At 49.6% G+C, this 13,646-nt stretch overlaps 1 protein-coding gene across 8 annotated transcripts in view; it reads right to left on the bottom strand.

Moving 5' to 3' along the window:
* COL13A1 (collagen type XIII alpha 1 chain) overlaps window positions 1-13,646 on the bottom strand; it is a 57,242-nt gene that overhangs the window by 17,544 nt on the left and 26,052 nt on the right. For 4 of the 8 annotated variants that reach the window (XM_086751742.1, XM_086751744.1, XM_086751746.1 and 1 more), the window contains 13 exons: window positions 10,075-10,107; window positions 9,341-9,367; window positions 8,629-8,691; window positions 6,578-6,631; window positions 5,757-5,843; window positions 4,741-4,785; window positions 4,483-4,551; window positions 3,867-3,890; window positions 2,771-2,824; window positions 2,191-2,235; window positions 1,693-1,845; window positions 755-853; window positions 303-356 (listed from right to left, as the gene is read on the bottom strand). In XM_086751742.1, the coding sequence (XP_086607868.1) occupies window positions 303-356; window positions 755-853; window positions 1,693-1,845; window positions 2,191-2,235; window positions 2,771-2,824; window positions 3,867-3,890; window positions 4,483-4,551; window positions 4,741-4,785; window positions 5,757-5,843; window positions 6,578-6,631; window positions 8,629-8,691; window positions 9,341-9,367; window positions 10,075-10,107 (807 nt within the window). The remainder of the gene's footprint in view (window positions 1-302; window positions 357-754; window positions 854-1,692; window positions 1,846-2,190; window positions 2,236-2,770; window positions 2,825-3,866; window positions 3,891-4,482; window positions 4,552-4,740; window positions 4,786-5,756; window positions 5,844-6,577; window positions 6,632-8,628; window positions 8,692-9,340; window positions 9,368-10,074; window positions 10,108-13,646) is intronic. The other 4 variants (XM_086751748.1, XM_086751749.1, XM_086751747.1 and 1 more) reach the window with 3 other exon arrangements.

The raw sequence follows: 13,646 nt of genomic DNA, 5'->3' as shown, positions 1-13,646 counted from the left end.
AGGCAGTGTCCAGGAAATCCCTTCACTGCAAGCACCAAGGAAAATATTTGTTAGGCTTTCCATGATCTTCTGTTCTTCCCTAGGCATTCTTTATTGATTGCTTGTTGTGAGCGAGATTGTTCTCATGTAAAGGAAGAGTAGGGCCATCAGGAGCTAGAGGTGGCTGGCAATTCAATCCCACAAGATGAGGCTTGCTGTCTCCTAGTGAAGGCTGGGATGTGCTGGTTTTCAGCAGCACTGCTGCCAAATCAGCCCTCCCCTACTGCTGAGATCACAGAAAGAAAACGAGAAAGGTGACCTACCGAGTCTCCTGGATTTCCTTTGTCTCCGCGCTCCCCAGGCTTGCCCTTCTCTCCCTGCACACAACAACAGACCCTGTCACCACCAGCTGCACTGGAGTCTCACTCCATCAGAAGCCATCTGAACCACCTGTGTGCTCCCAGAGGCGAAGCAGGAACATACAGTGTGTTTGACAAAGAGCTCACCTGCGGCTCTTGTGCACCTCTGCTTGCAGAGGAGACACCCTACAAAGAGGGAGACCTTCAGGAATGGTATCTCATGGCCATGCAAGGGGAGTGCCCCAGGACTTTGCTTGCCTTTCCCCAGCAGCAGCCTGACACCTCCCTGCTGCGCTACAGCCTCTAAGGGGCTGAGGCTCCTGAAATACTCAGCACTTTGGGAAGTGAACCCTTGTGTGTTGCTCTACACTGTTTTCCTTTGCCAAGCAGGAAGGAGCAGCCTTTTCCACTCTTACTGTCAATCCTGGAAGTCCAATGGGACCTGGCAATCCTGACGGTCCTGGCATCCCTTGGTCACCTCGTTCGCCTTTCTCTCCAGTGGGGCCATCGAGACCCTACGGATCAAGAAAGATTTGTGGATTTTTTGCAAGACTAAGTTATACAGCCATACAAGACATCACTGCAAGAGCTGAGACTGGCTCTGGTCATCCCAAGAACACACTGAAAATTACAGTCAGCCACCAGGTGCCCAGGGAAATGCAGGGCTTCACAGTATTGAAACTGGATCTGAAAATGCCTGGACATCCTCCTATCACAGTGGATGTGCCAGTCCCCAGAGCAGGGGTGGGACACTGCTTTCCTGCCTCCAAGTTCAGCTCACAGTTATGCAGTTTGCTGGAATTCATGCTAGAAATCACTCCCCAATAGCCAGCTGTTGTGGCAACAACAGTTTTATCCTAGTAATTTTCTAGAGAAGCAGAAATTCACTGCATAAAACCCTCTTGGCTAGTACTGGGGACACAGAAGTTGTGACAGACTGAAGCTGGGAGACTGGGCACTCTGCCCCAGTTAGTGGCAGGGATGTAAGGGGTTACCCCATGCAGTTGCTCCCTAGGAGGTTTTACGTGCTGGTACCTCAGCTGCCTCGCTCACAGACGGGCTTGCTCGCTTACAGCGGTGTTTCAGTTTAAGCAATAGGCCAAGCAGCAAGCTGAGGAAGTGACACTGTGCCCAGAGAGCAGGGCAGGCAGCTGAGGACAGCCACTCCAGCAAAACGGACAACACATCTGCCAGGGAGCCAGACCTCACTTCTGAATGGGTACGTTTCGTACAGCAGCAATGAGGTGCCTCCAGCGCCCACCTCAGAGGGGCTCTGAGGTACCCAAAAAGGCCCAGGGCCTTTCCCAGTAACCTGGATAGCCAGCAGTACTCTGAGACGCTTCGATTTACTCACTGGTGGGCCAGCTTGTCCTGGCTCTCCTTTCTCGCCCTTTTCTCCTCTGACCCCAATATGGCCTGGCTCTCCCTTTATTCCAGGTGGCCCATCCTTTCCTGGCAGTCCATGAGGGCCAGGGGGGCCCATTTCTCCAGGCTTGCCACGTGGTCCCTAAAAGAAATCCACACAACACAGTGAAATATTTACAGGCAAGACTAAGGTTACTCCTGCAGAGCGACTCCCTGGCCCAGAGCGCCTTTCGCTGCTCCTCCTCTCCCTCACAGTAATGCCATCTGAGAAGTCATGGGAAGAACAAAGTAGATTTTCCATGCCATTCCAACGGCTCCTTGTAAGTTAGGACTTTCATAAACCATTAATGCTCATTTTTGTGAAGCAAAATACTTCCTTCCCCCATGAGGAAGGCAACTGTGCAATGTCAGTGACAGGGATGGAACATACTAACTCCAGGTAAGAGCACTGGAGGAAAGAGGAATCCACAAAGGCACTGCCTCTCACCTTTTCTCCGTCATGGCCTGGAGGACCTGGCAAGCCAATTTCACCCTGAAACACAAAATTGTTACTCTGGCAGTTGGAAAGCAGCTATTCTGACTCCTTCTGCGTGGCATTGTGATGATGAAGGGTGGGCGTTACAGAAATATTCTGCAGGGACTCCGATAACTAGTAGTCACAGAGAAAAAAAAAAAAAAAAAGCATGGAAACCTCTGTTGAAACAATAAATTGTGTGACTGCCTAAGAATTTCACCAGCCTTGTTTATCTTGCCTGATAGCTCACGGCCCCAGTGCTGTAACACAGTCCCCAACCAACACAATCCTTGCAGAGATCAGTTCCCATAAGCTGCTTCCTATAGGGGAGAGCAAGTAGAAAGGATTCTTCATCTTCCAGATAAGAGATTATAATTGTGGGAAAAGAGACTTTCCGGACACGTGCACGAGGAGGAGTGGTGGGGGCCAGCAGGACAGTCCGATAGTGCAGGACAGGGAGAACAGGAGCACTGGGGAGGGCTCTGTGTGGGAATGCTGCCTGGACCGCTCCTGTGTTTCCCTTAGTTCTGCAAGTGCTGAGCTGAGACAATACCTTCTGTCCCGGTGGCCCTGGAGGTCCAGCCACACCCGGAAGTCCTGGGGGTCCCTGGATGAAGAAAAACCTCATGTTCAGATTATCAACAGGGCTTTTATTTTCATGTTTTGAAACCAAACAGCTCTCCTGAGTTCAAGGGGAAATCGTGGGGGAATTTTCCCAGGGACTCCTAAAATTGTATTTGCTTGGGAAGCCAAGCAATGGCTGAGTGAGCAGCAGGCCAGCCCAAAGTGAGTTGTAGATATGTATGTATTTACATTTTTGTAGAAGAACATGAAAACGACCACAACTATCTGCTCCTGAAACTGAGATGAACCTCACAAGGTTTTCCCTTCCTACCTACAAAAGTATATTTTGAGAATAGAGATCATAGGAAACATTGTACTACTTGGATCCCAAGCACAGATTACGCAGAGCTAGGTGGCTCTGGTATTTTGAGCAGATTTCCTGATCACTCTTGGCAGTCACCACTTTAAGGAGACATAGGGAGAAGCTTGGGCTAGAAGTGATGCTACTCACACCCATTTTGCGCTTCCCTGTCATACCGCATTTTTAAAATCCATATTTTTTCCTAACCAGGTTTCTTGTCCTGAGAAGCAAAATACAGGGATACTTTTTCCCTTATTTTGGCTCAAAATAACTACTTTGTCTCTCTTTATCTTCCAAGGACTTGTCATCATTGCCGTTTCAAGTAACCAGTTTCGTACAAGACTGTTACGTCAAGTTACACTTGAAAATATGTCCTCCCCTCCCATCACAGAAAGCGTCCACCATAGACTGCCAGTATAAGCTTTCCTGGAAGGCACCCAAGGCCTCTTTTTTTCTCTGCTTTGGTCAGCCCACCTTGCTCTTCCCTGCCCCTTCTGAGCAGCATGTATTACCTCTTAAAGCAGAGAAATAAAGGGCCTGATTAGAATTCAAGTGCCACGATCAGAAGGCAAGATGAGCTCTTCCTTCAGCTGTCAGCTGCCCCAACTTTAGCTCCCAACAGCAAAGGCCAAATGTTTTAGCTGCACCTAAATTGTCAGGCCATCTGCTCAGGATGAACATACAGCTACTTGCTTAAAATGACACAGCAAATCTAGGAACTCACCATCAAGGCCAAAGTTCGTATTTCCTAGAAAAAAAAAAAGTAAAAAAAAATAAATCAAAAAGGAAAACAGACATTTGAAAACTAAGCTTTTTCCTGGGGGTTGTTTGTTCTCCACTAATGCAACACTGGCCCAAATAAGCAAGGAGCCTACAGAATGAACAAAAGCAAAAAAAAAAAAAAAAACAACCGAAAAACAAAACAACACTATCTCTGAGTCCCATGGAGCTCTTATTCTACAGCTTCCCTGTTTTCCAAGTAGAACCCAGGCTAACCCAGAGCTGGGCACAGCCGCTTGCTCACCGCAGGCCATCCACGCACATTCCCGAGGAACCTTTGCAGTCCTTTTATTCACCATTTACCCCAAGTCACGGGTCATTCCCAAGGGGATTCACATGACCTCTGCATCCAACAGTTAATATATCAATTAAACAAGGTGCACAATTATGTACCAGCTGTGAGCTGTGGGCTGAAAGGGACTAAGGAACAACCAAGTACTTCCTTTTGCTGCTACTGCCAAAGATGCAGCAGATCTACATTGTTCCCGGTTTTCTGCATCCCCTGGGAAACAGTTAAACACCCAGCAGTCACCTCACGGGACAGGAAGGCAGCTGCTTACCTGGAGAGCTTCACTGATGTTACCGTCATAGTCCATCATTTCGTCCTTTCCAGGCTCTCCTTTGGGGCCCTGCAAAATACCAGCTCTTTAGCCAGGGCTTGGGGATCGCCCTTCCCGTGGGGTACTCAGAACCCTGAAAAAAGGGGGCTCAGGGGGGCCTGTTTCATCAGCCTCCAGTTCTTATTTTATTAAACAAAGCTCTTAAAAGCACATTTTGAAGGGAAAAAACTCTTCGGGCGTTAGTGAAAGGACACCTACCCTTGGGCCCATGGGTCCCTGGTCTCCCGGTGAACCAGGTTCCCCCTGTAACAAGAAGAACACGCCGTTAGCAAAGTCCGTCCCTTCACTTGCTTGAACTCCAGGAATCGTTGTTCACTGCTAGGCCTCTGAAACAGTCTTGGACTAGACAGCTTAGTTCTAAAATGCTCCTTTTCCGCTAAATTTTGTACATGTAGGAACAAATTTGCAGCCACTGAATCCAGATCTGGGTGGTGAAGCACCCTGTACCTCTTCCCCCCATGACCCTGCAGCACCAGGCCAGCCAGTGTCACCAGCTTCTCCCCGAGAGAAAGGGAAAGGGATGGGTTTGTATCGCATGGAGGGGTGTGACTCCACTGCTGGATTTGCGTTTCCAGGAGGAAGAACTGCACCAGCCAAGTGCCCCTGCTGTGCCCGCATCTCCTCAGGTAACCCCAAATCTCCTGCCATGACTTCACACCAGGTGCTCTTCTCTTCCACCCAGCGCAGAGGGAAGATTGAGCGTGAAGGAAAACACCCAGTTCAGACCCAAAGTAAGTACACAGGAGGGCTGTTCCAAGTACAGCTGAGACAGGACATCAGATTTAAGTGTTCTTGGTGTCCTTTGCCAAGGGGCAGGATTTTACTGCTGTTTCCCCTTGAGGATGTAGAAGAAGGGGAGAGGAGACTTGGAAGGCCTCTGTCCTGCGTCCCCATGTCCACCCTGCCTCGGGTACAGAGGCTAGAGGCTGCCATTGATGGAGCGACTGGATTCTCGCAGAGCCTAGATGGGAGCTATTAGAGCACAAGGAGGGTATTTTCCTCCCAGAAACACAGTTCATTCACCTTCAGCATTTAAAACAACAAAACTGAAATACTCTGCAGAGCCCGATATCCCTTCAGCAGGTAAGCAGAGGTGGGCACAGGAGAACGCAACCTTTGCCCCTTCCTACACACATCTCGTGCTGGGCACAATCCCTCACAACACACAACTCACCAGAGGGGGGAAAAAAAAAAAAAACCAAAACCACACTCACCTTTGGTCCAGGGGGCCCAGGCAGACCTGGAGGGCCGGGTTCCCCTCTACCTCCTGCCAGGGCGTTCTCAGTATTTCCCTTCTCTCCCTATTTGCAAAGAAGAACAAGCCACGTGTCACAGTTCAGCCTCTCCATCTCCATAAATTCACTTGCCAAACTGTAGGCTTAGAGAGACAGGGCCCAAGACAAGGTCCATCAGCCGGCCTCTTGATATCCCAGAAACATCACTGCTCCAGAGCCATCAGCTGCCTGGGAACCCAGCCAGTATCGTCCTGCCTGGGGCTGCACCCAGAGCCCTGCCAGCAGTCACAGCTCGTTCACCTCCCTTTGGCAGCAGCGCTGCTGCTCGGCCCGTATTCCTTGGGGCCATATAAAGCTGCCTGTGGACACACCTCATCTCCTAGTCTCCAGCTGGAACACAACTGTTTTCTTCTACTGTTGAAATTGAGCCGATAATGCTACCTGACAACACCTTTTTTTGGTATGTCTCCCTCTGGAGCTGTAGTCATCAGCCAGTCAGCCCTGCAGACCACATCCTTTGCACAGAGCAGGTACAAGGGCAGTAACAGGAAAGCTTTTCTTGCACCGAGTGGCCATTACACCCTCATCCTTTCCCGAAATGGCTACTGTCATTCAGTGCACTGTCCCCTTTCCCAAAGGGGAAGCACCCTGTGAAAGGCTGATTTGAAGGGTGTGATTTCCCAAAGAGCCCATCTCCTCCTCACATGTGGATGTTGGAGCAGGAAGGAGGCTGAAATGCCACAGTTACACCTGGGAAGAAAAAAAAAAAAAAAAAAAAAGCAAGCAGAGAAGGTACAAACCTTCATGCCAGGGAGTCCAGGAAGCCCAGGTTCACCAGTTCGTCCCTTCTCACCCTGTTGGCAAAACAGACATGGTGGGGCTGACTCCGCAGGCTCTCCGTCCTGGAGGAGCAGCCAAAGGATGAGCTGTCCCTGGTTTCAAACCCTCTTTCCCTTCCCAGAGGACTTTATTTTAGGCATAAACAAGGCTTCCCCAGCAGCACTTGCTCAGGACGGTGAACATTTTCTCCTGTCCTTTTGGCACATCACTGCCATTTCTCTCCAAAGGAAGGCGAGTGGGAAATCCAGGATCTCCCTGTGCATCTTCCTTATCCTGCTCTGCTTTCCCTGTCAGTCCTTCAGCACAGGCTCTCCCCATTCCATACACCCAGAGAAATCATTGCCCAGGGCAAATTTTATTTGGATTGCAGGACTTTCTCCCTGCCCTGATAGAGTTCAGCTCTTTTCACAGAAACCATCTGTTGCTCCAGTCCATCCCAGTTTTCACACCTCAGTTACACTGTGAATTACACCGCTTCATTTTGGCAAAGATCTCACCACCAGCATTCCCACACCTCTCCCAAGAGGCATTTCCTGCTGCTGTTCCTTAACTCCAAATCCCAGGCTCATCGTGCTCTTAAAACAAAGCAGTGCAGTGTCTCAGAGTTAGAAGCCAAGCTCTGTGACACACACTGGTCATAAAAAGCAGTGAAAACAAGAGCGGCAAAAACGGCAAAGACAAAAGATGGTGGTGTAAAAAGACGCTTGGAGAGCAAGGCCTGCAGGCTGAGCTGCACGAGGCACCTGGAGTACGGAGGATGCCACAGGGCAGTGAGCAATGGAGGGCGTCCAGCATTCACTTGGTGAAGTGACTTTGCTTAGTTCACCATGACACCTGGGTCATCTTTTGAATACTGGAGCTCAATTGGTGGTCTTTATGTTGAAGTCATGTTCTATTCAGCCCATGCCACCCAGCTGCTAAACCCATGGTTTCCAGTTAGGGTCCTGTTGGGAGTCTGCATTTTGCCAGGACAGACAGAGGTTTCTGTTACCACAAAGAGATGTTTCAAATGCATCATCAGAAAAAGGTGTGTTGTTACCTGCAATCCTCACACCTCCAAGACTTAACAACTTGTACAGATCATGAAGAACATTCAAAACCTCTTTCCCCCAGCAGCTGCCTAACAGCACACCGGATCAGCAAGGCTAGCAAAGAGCTCCTCTCGGTGCCAATCTGTTGCCTGCAGAGGCTGGTGCTGCACACCAGTCTCCTCAGAGCTCAAGGGCACACATCTGACATGCAAGAGGCATCATTGCTCTAGGAACAGACATGCACTGGTGACCCCATGGAAAATAATTAGCTAGCAGCAATCTTTTTTTTTTTTTTAGGCAATTCTAGAGTGCAGTGACCCCTTTCTCTAAAGTAATTTGGCCTCCAGCCACCTGTAAGGCCCTCACCCAGCTTCCCCCCACCCCCACCAGAGCATGCACATTGCTGCTGTAAATTAATGTTCCTCTCCCCAGACAGAAGGAAAACATTTGCAGGACCTCATGCCCAAAGAAAAGTTTTGGCCTTTGGGGTTACTGTAAGGATATAATCTCTAATCCTGGCCCAGGCCTCTCCGAATCCCTTTGTTCTGCTTTTGGTATCCTACTTTTCATTCAAAGACTAGTTTTCAATACACATGCCCATAAAGGCTACTGAAAACATCCTGTGCTGCCTGAACAGTGGTGTAAAGAAGCAGATTTCTTGAGAAGGGAGGTCAGGTAACTGAACCCCTGTTCAGGGTGTTATTTCAGGAGTCAAAAAGATGCAGCACTGTCCTTAATTGTTCCCGGGACAAGACTACATCCTAGGCATCTCATGCTGCCATGCCTGCCACCAGCCCCTCACCTCCTGCAAGCAGGAACACGCAAATGCACTTCACCGAGGGGGCCAAGAGCCAGAAAAGGACACATAATCCCCCGCAAGCACGACAACGCAACACAAAGCGGGCTCCCGCCAGCTCCCGCTTGCAGGGAACACAGCACAGCACTGCCAGGACACCAAGCCCAAACACACAATGTCCTACCCGCTGCCCCCTCTTCCCTGGCAAACCTGGGGGGCCCATCCTCCCTGGGACTCCAGGATCTCCCTTCGTGGGGAAGAAAAAGAGACAGAGAACATGTCTGTTACATGGCTGTCGCATGCTGTAACACAACCCAACGAGCCTCAAAACAAGAGGAGCCAGCTGCTCAGAAACCAAGCCGGCTGCTTAGCGATGGAGAGCGATGGGGTATTTTTGTACCGCGCCCGCTGCGGGAACTCAAACCAGGTCACGCTACACTGAGACAGGGGAGACTGTGCAGGGCAGCTCAGATGGTGCACTGCAGAAGAACAACCCCCTGCAGTAACATGGGAGGACTTCTGGTGGACACAGAAGTACTGGGAGGCAGAAGGGGACAAGGGAAGTGGGAGAGGGAATATACTTGCTAAGCAAAGTGTGCTGTGCATATTTTGAGGAGTAGGGAGGAAAGGAGGAAGGCAGCTAGAGGGTATTCCCATCAACATGAGCAGGAGAGAGGGAATCTGTTTGCAGTACGGTCCCTCTCTCACTTGGCATCACTGAATGCTTATTACCATTTTGCTTCCACTGACAGGTGCCATTAGGGCCTGGATTTGGGCACTAGGAAGTACAGAGTCATTCCCCAGCTCCCTTGGGAGGGGTGAAGAAAAAAAAAAAAAAAAAAAAAAACACAAACAAACCAGCAGTGCAGGCTTAGAACAAAGCCTTCTGAGAGTACCTTTTCTCCTGGAGTCCCGGGCTCGCCCTGGTGAGGAAGAGACAGGAAAATAAAGTGAAAAACCAGGAGAAGAGAGTACAAAGCCTCCTACAGCTATCAGAGTGGAAGAAAGAACATTCACCTGTGGAGGACCTGGGCTTGTAAATAAGGGCATGAGGATGCTTTAAATGTATATTAGTATTTGTGCCTAGAGCTTGTTTTATCTTCATTAGCCAGCTCCCAGGCTGCTGTAAGAAGCCAGCAAGCCTCAGACAAGTGGCTTTTATAAAACTGCAGCATTCAAGGGAAGGTTTGCCAGATACAAGAGAGCATAAGACAACAAGACTCATCTGCTGGCATTAGGGAATTTGCCTACTCCAAGCTCGGCGCTCACAGGAGCAGAGCAAGGATGCTGTTGCAGCTGAGGGTGGAGGATCAGTGTGGCATGAAGGAGGAAAACCCTCCCCACCAGCCCTGAAGATAACTTATTTATTTCTGTCTTTTTGCTCAGCAGCTGGAGGGATTGGGACCACAGGTCGTTGTCTCTTCGCACATCTCGGATGCCCGCGGTAACTTCTAGCCTCCTAAATCTGCACTGGCCCTCTGCTCCGGCGCCATCCCGACTCCGCAGTTCTGATATTCCCCTTTAGTGGGAGCTGTCCGACCATTTTCCTGTGCCTTGCTCCCAGCTCCAGCCCTTGCTCTTAAGCCTGCCCTACCTACTTAAGCCGTTGTAGTGAGGGAGTAAAACTGACCTTCATCCCTGCGGTGGCCATCCCCGGAGCGCCCTGGCAGAGAGAGGAAAGACAAGAACACCTTGTTTGAAATGAATCAGATGCAAACTTTTAAAAACAAAACAGTATCAGCCAGTCGGAATGAAAAAGGCAAAATCCACATCTTTTCCTTTCCAAAACTCAGAAGTAATACTGTAACACCACACAGCACACATCTTCCTTCCCTCTGCAGGTTGTTCACCTATGGCAGTGGCTCTGCTTTCCAGAAAGCTCCTCCAAAGCCAGACATCATGAGCACAACCCAGACAAGACAATCAGATTTCCACCCCCTCGTTTTGAGTCCTGCAAGTGAAGCAAAGGCCAACAAGCAGAACAGTGTCAAATAACTGAGGAATACAAAGACAGACTGAGGACCAAGCACTCAGTTCAGCGCTTGATCCCAGGAACATCTGCTCAAGCATCCCAAGAAAGGCCAGCTCATACTCCAGAGCCTTCGTCTTGCTATTTCCCCTCATTCTGTTTTTATCACAGAAGACAAACCCTGCAGTAAAACATTTTCAGGAGAGCTCTGAAGCCAGCCACCTTAAGGGGAAAAAAAAAAAAAAAAAAACAACTTCCAAGCACTGCAATTCAGGCGTCATTCTGCAGCGCTGAGCAAGCCACCACCATGAGACCACGGAGTCCAGCCTGCCCCCGCAATCCGAGACAGGTGCTTTGAAACCCCGGGAGGCAGCTGCTCCCACAGGGACAAGTCACATTTCCCTCGACAGCGCTGATGCAAAAAGCAGCTCTTACCTATCAGCCCTCTGCTCTGAAATCTCTGTACGCCCTGTGTTAGTACGAGTTAGGTCCTGGTGAAAAGGTCCAGTTACAAAAGCAAATATGAGGGATAAAGGTCTACGGAGAGGGGAGGAGGTGAAGTCGTGTTAGAAGTTGGGAAATGAGAGGGGTCAGGGTGTAGCACATGAGGCAGAGAGGAGGACTGGGAGCCAAGTTCAAAGTGAAAAGAGCTTGGAAAAGTTCAAACAAGGAGGAGTGGGGAGCCAGAGAGCAGCAGGATCATACCTCTCAGCTTTCTGAAACAGAAATCAGGGACAAAGCTAAAAAACACAAGGACAGAAGATGGAGATCAGGGATTCTATGCAATAAATGGGGAAAAAAAGCATTCCAGATCGTCTCAGGGGTCAGTGGGTTTTAGTGAATACGGACTAGAGTCATGAAAGGGATTACGTGCAGCAAGTGGCTTGGGTTAGGCTTTCACTGTGCATTTGGGATGCCTGTTCCTCACTCTTTGGCCCTTAAATGGCAGCAAATGCGGATGATGTTATTTTCTAGTACTTATTCTAAAACTGCAATGCACACACATGCAGGCTTGCTCACACACTGACCCTGATTCATCGCTGCGTTAGTCCAGGTTCCCACTTGCACAACCCCTGCTAACGGGTTGCAGGTTCCCACTTGCACAACCCTGCAGCGGGCTAACACGCATCACTGAAGGCTGCGGCCATCACTTGGGACTCCCAATTTACAAAATGCCAATTCCCTAGAAACACCAGCAACTGGCCGCTCTCACTAGGGTAAAGCATTAAGATCCTGATGGTGCAAGACAGCATCGGACTGGGCATGCCATTTGCTTTGTAAAACACTTCTTCCCCCACTATCTCCTTCATAAATTAGGCCCCACATTTTGCAATTTAGAAGCAGAAAGAATTCAGCTGAGGAGAGTCATTGACTAACAGACACACACACAAATCCAGGCGATGCTTGCGCATCAGGGACAGTCGAGCAGTACGGGTGAGATCAGGCAGACAAGCGTCACTCTACCGTTCACAAGGTACCTTAGTGCCATGTCTTCCTGGCAGCCCTGGCATGCCTCTCTCCCCCTGGAAGCAGAGCAAGAAACAGAGAGAAAGAGCAAGAGACAGGAGATGAGTCCTCCCAGGGCTCTGCGAGGAGCGCCCCGGGCACAGGCGAGGAGAAAGCCTCCTGGGTGAGATGGAGCACAACCCATTTCCTACCTGACTCTCACCAAGCTGACTGCCCTAGCCAGTCCTAGCATTGCCTTTTATTGTTAGTTTGGTTTTTTTTCTGGTGGTAAATGCTTTCCAGAAAGCTCCTCCAAAGCCAAACATCATGAGCCCAACCCAGACAAGACAACCAGAACTGTGTCTTGTAAAACACTGTCTAGTACCATAATATACAAGACCAGGCACTGCAGGCACCTTCTGCCCTATGCAGGATACTTAACTAGGGTATTTTCAGCCAGAAAAGCAATAATTATGAATACTTTGTACTGAAGAAGTGAGGACCACTCTCACTCCCTCTTTCCCAACTGTGCTCCCTGTTTTTATTCTTAAATAAGACCAAGAAGAGAAGGCCACTGCTTTCCGATTTCCACACCACTTGCAGAGGCTGCCCCCACAGAGCAGCCCTGCATGTGAAAGTAATTCCCCATCCCAGAGAATTTCCTGGGAGAAACTGCCAGCTGTTTAATTATTTAGCCCTGCAAAAGCAAAGCCACCTCAGTGAGGGGGAGCAAGGTAGCCCCTCACAGGGGGCAAGTTACAGAGCAGCCACCCTACCCTGCATTTTCTGATGACGGCCCCAGCTCTGCGCACAGCCCCCCGGCATCGGCAGGATCACACGGGCGCTAGAGCTAATTGGAGAGCAGGAGCAACAAACATGACTCTGCACTATTTAAGAGCAGAAAGAAACCCTAGAGCCAAGGGCAGAGAATAAGCAGGAAAACAGAACATCTTTAAACCCTTATATATTTGAAAGCCACTATAATACAGTAAATACCCACCCAGGTGATCCCTTTGTGATCCCCCAGTGCCCTGTGGACCTGAGAAGGGCTGCACAGGCTGCCATAGCCACCAACCCAGCAAAGCCACCGGAAGCCACACTGGAATGGTGCAGCCGCACCAGAAGCTGGGAAACATCACCAAAGGCAGACAGGAAAGGCAAAACACCTAGCTCAGCTCCCCAGTGGGCTCCAGGAGGGCAGTCAGTAGCATCTCCCGGTTCTCTTGAGCTTCATGCTGGTTTCAGAAACACCTCCATGCTCCCTGTTCTTGCTGGATGAAGGAGGCTACATCTCCAGCACAAGCAAAACCCCCACACTTTCTTCCCCTACACCTGGTATGAGCAGCTTTATACCCACTCAGTGCCAATCATGACAGAGCATGCCCCAGGCTCATCAGCTCGTTAACAATCCTGGCTCCTGGCTGCCAGTTAAAATAGAGACCCTTTGCTTTTTTCCTCCTTGCTATGAAAGGCAGATTATGAGGGAGTTATTGAGCAAGACTGTGGCCACTTTCTTTACTGCTCTTTCCTCAGAGCATGAGATAAAGCCTCATCCTAAGGATCTTTCAGGAAAAAAAAAAAAAGAAAGAAAATATCAGTAAAGCAGAATGTGATGGCTAAGCTGGGGGGCAGCAAGTCAGAAGACCCAGGTGATCACACTCACTAGTTGTCCAGTGACCTTCATGGGACACAGATGTAGGTTGCATATGATTAAAGTATAAATGGTGGGCACTGGAGAAAACGGCTAGGGAAGCATTTGTTGTGCTCTGTCACTTGGTGGGGAGAGG

The sequence above is a fragment of the Chlamydotis macqueenii genome, chromosome 7 (assembly GCF_036417535.1).
Source record: "Chlamydotis macqueenii isolate bChlMac1 chromosome 7, bChlMac1.mat, whole genome shotgun sequence".
Lineage (NCBI taxonomy): Eukaryota > Metazoa > Chordata > Aves > Otidiformes > Otididae > Chlamydotis > Chlamydotis macqueenii.
This window is presented reverse-complemented; position numbering and strand designations above follow the sequence as displayed.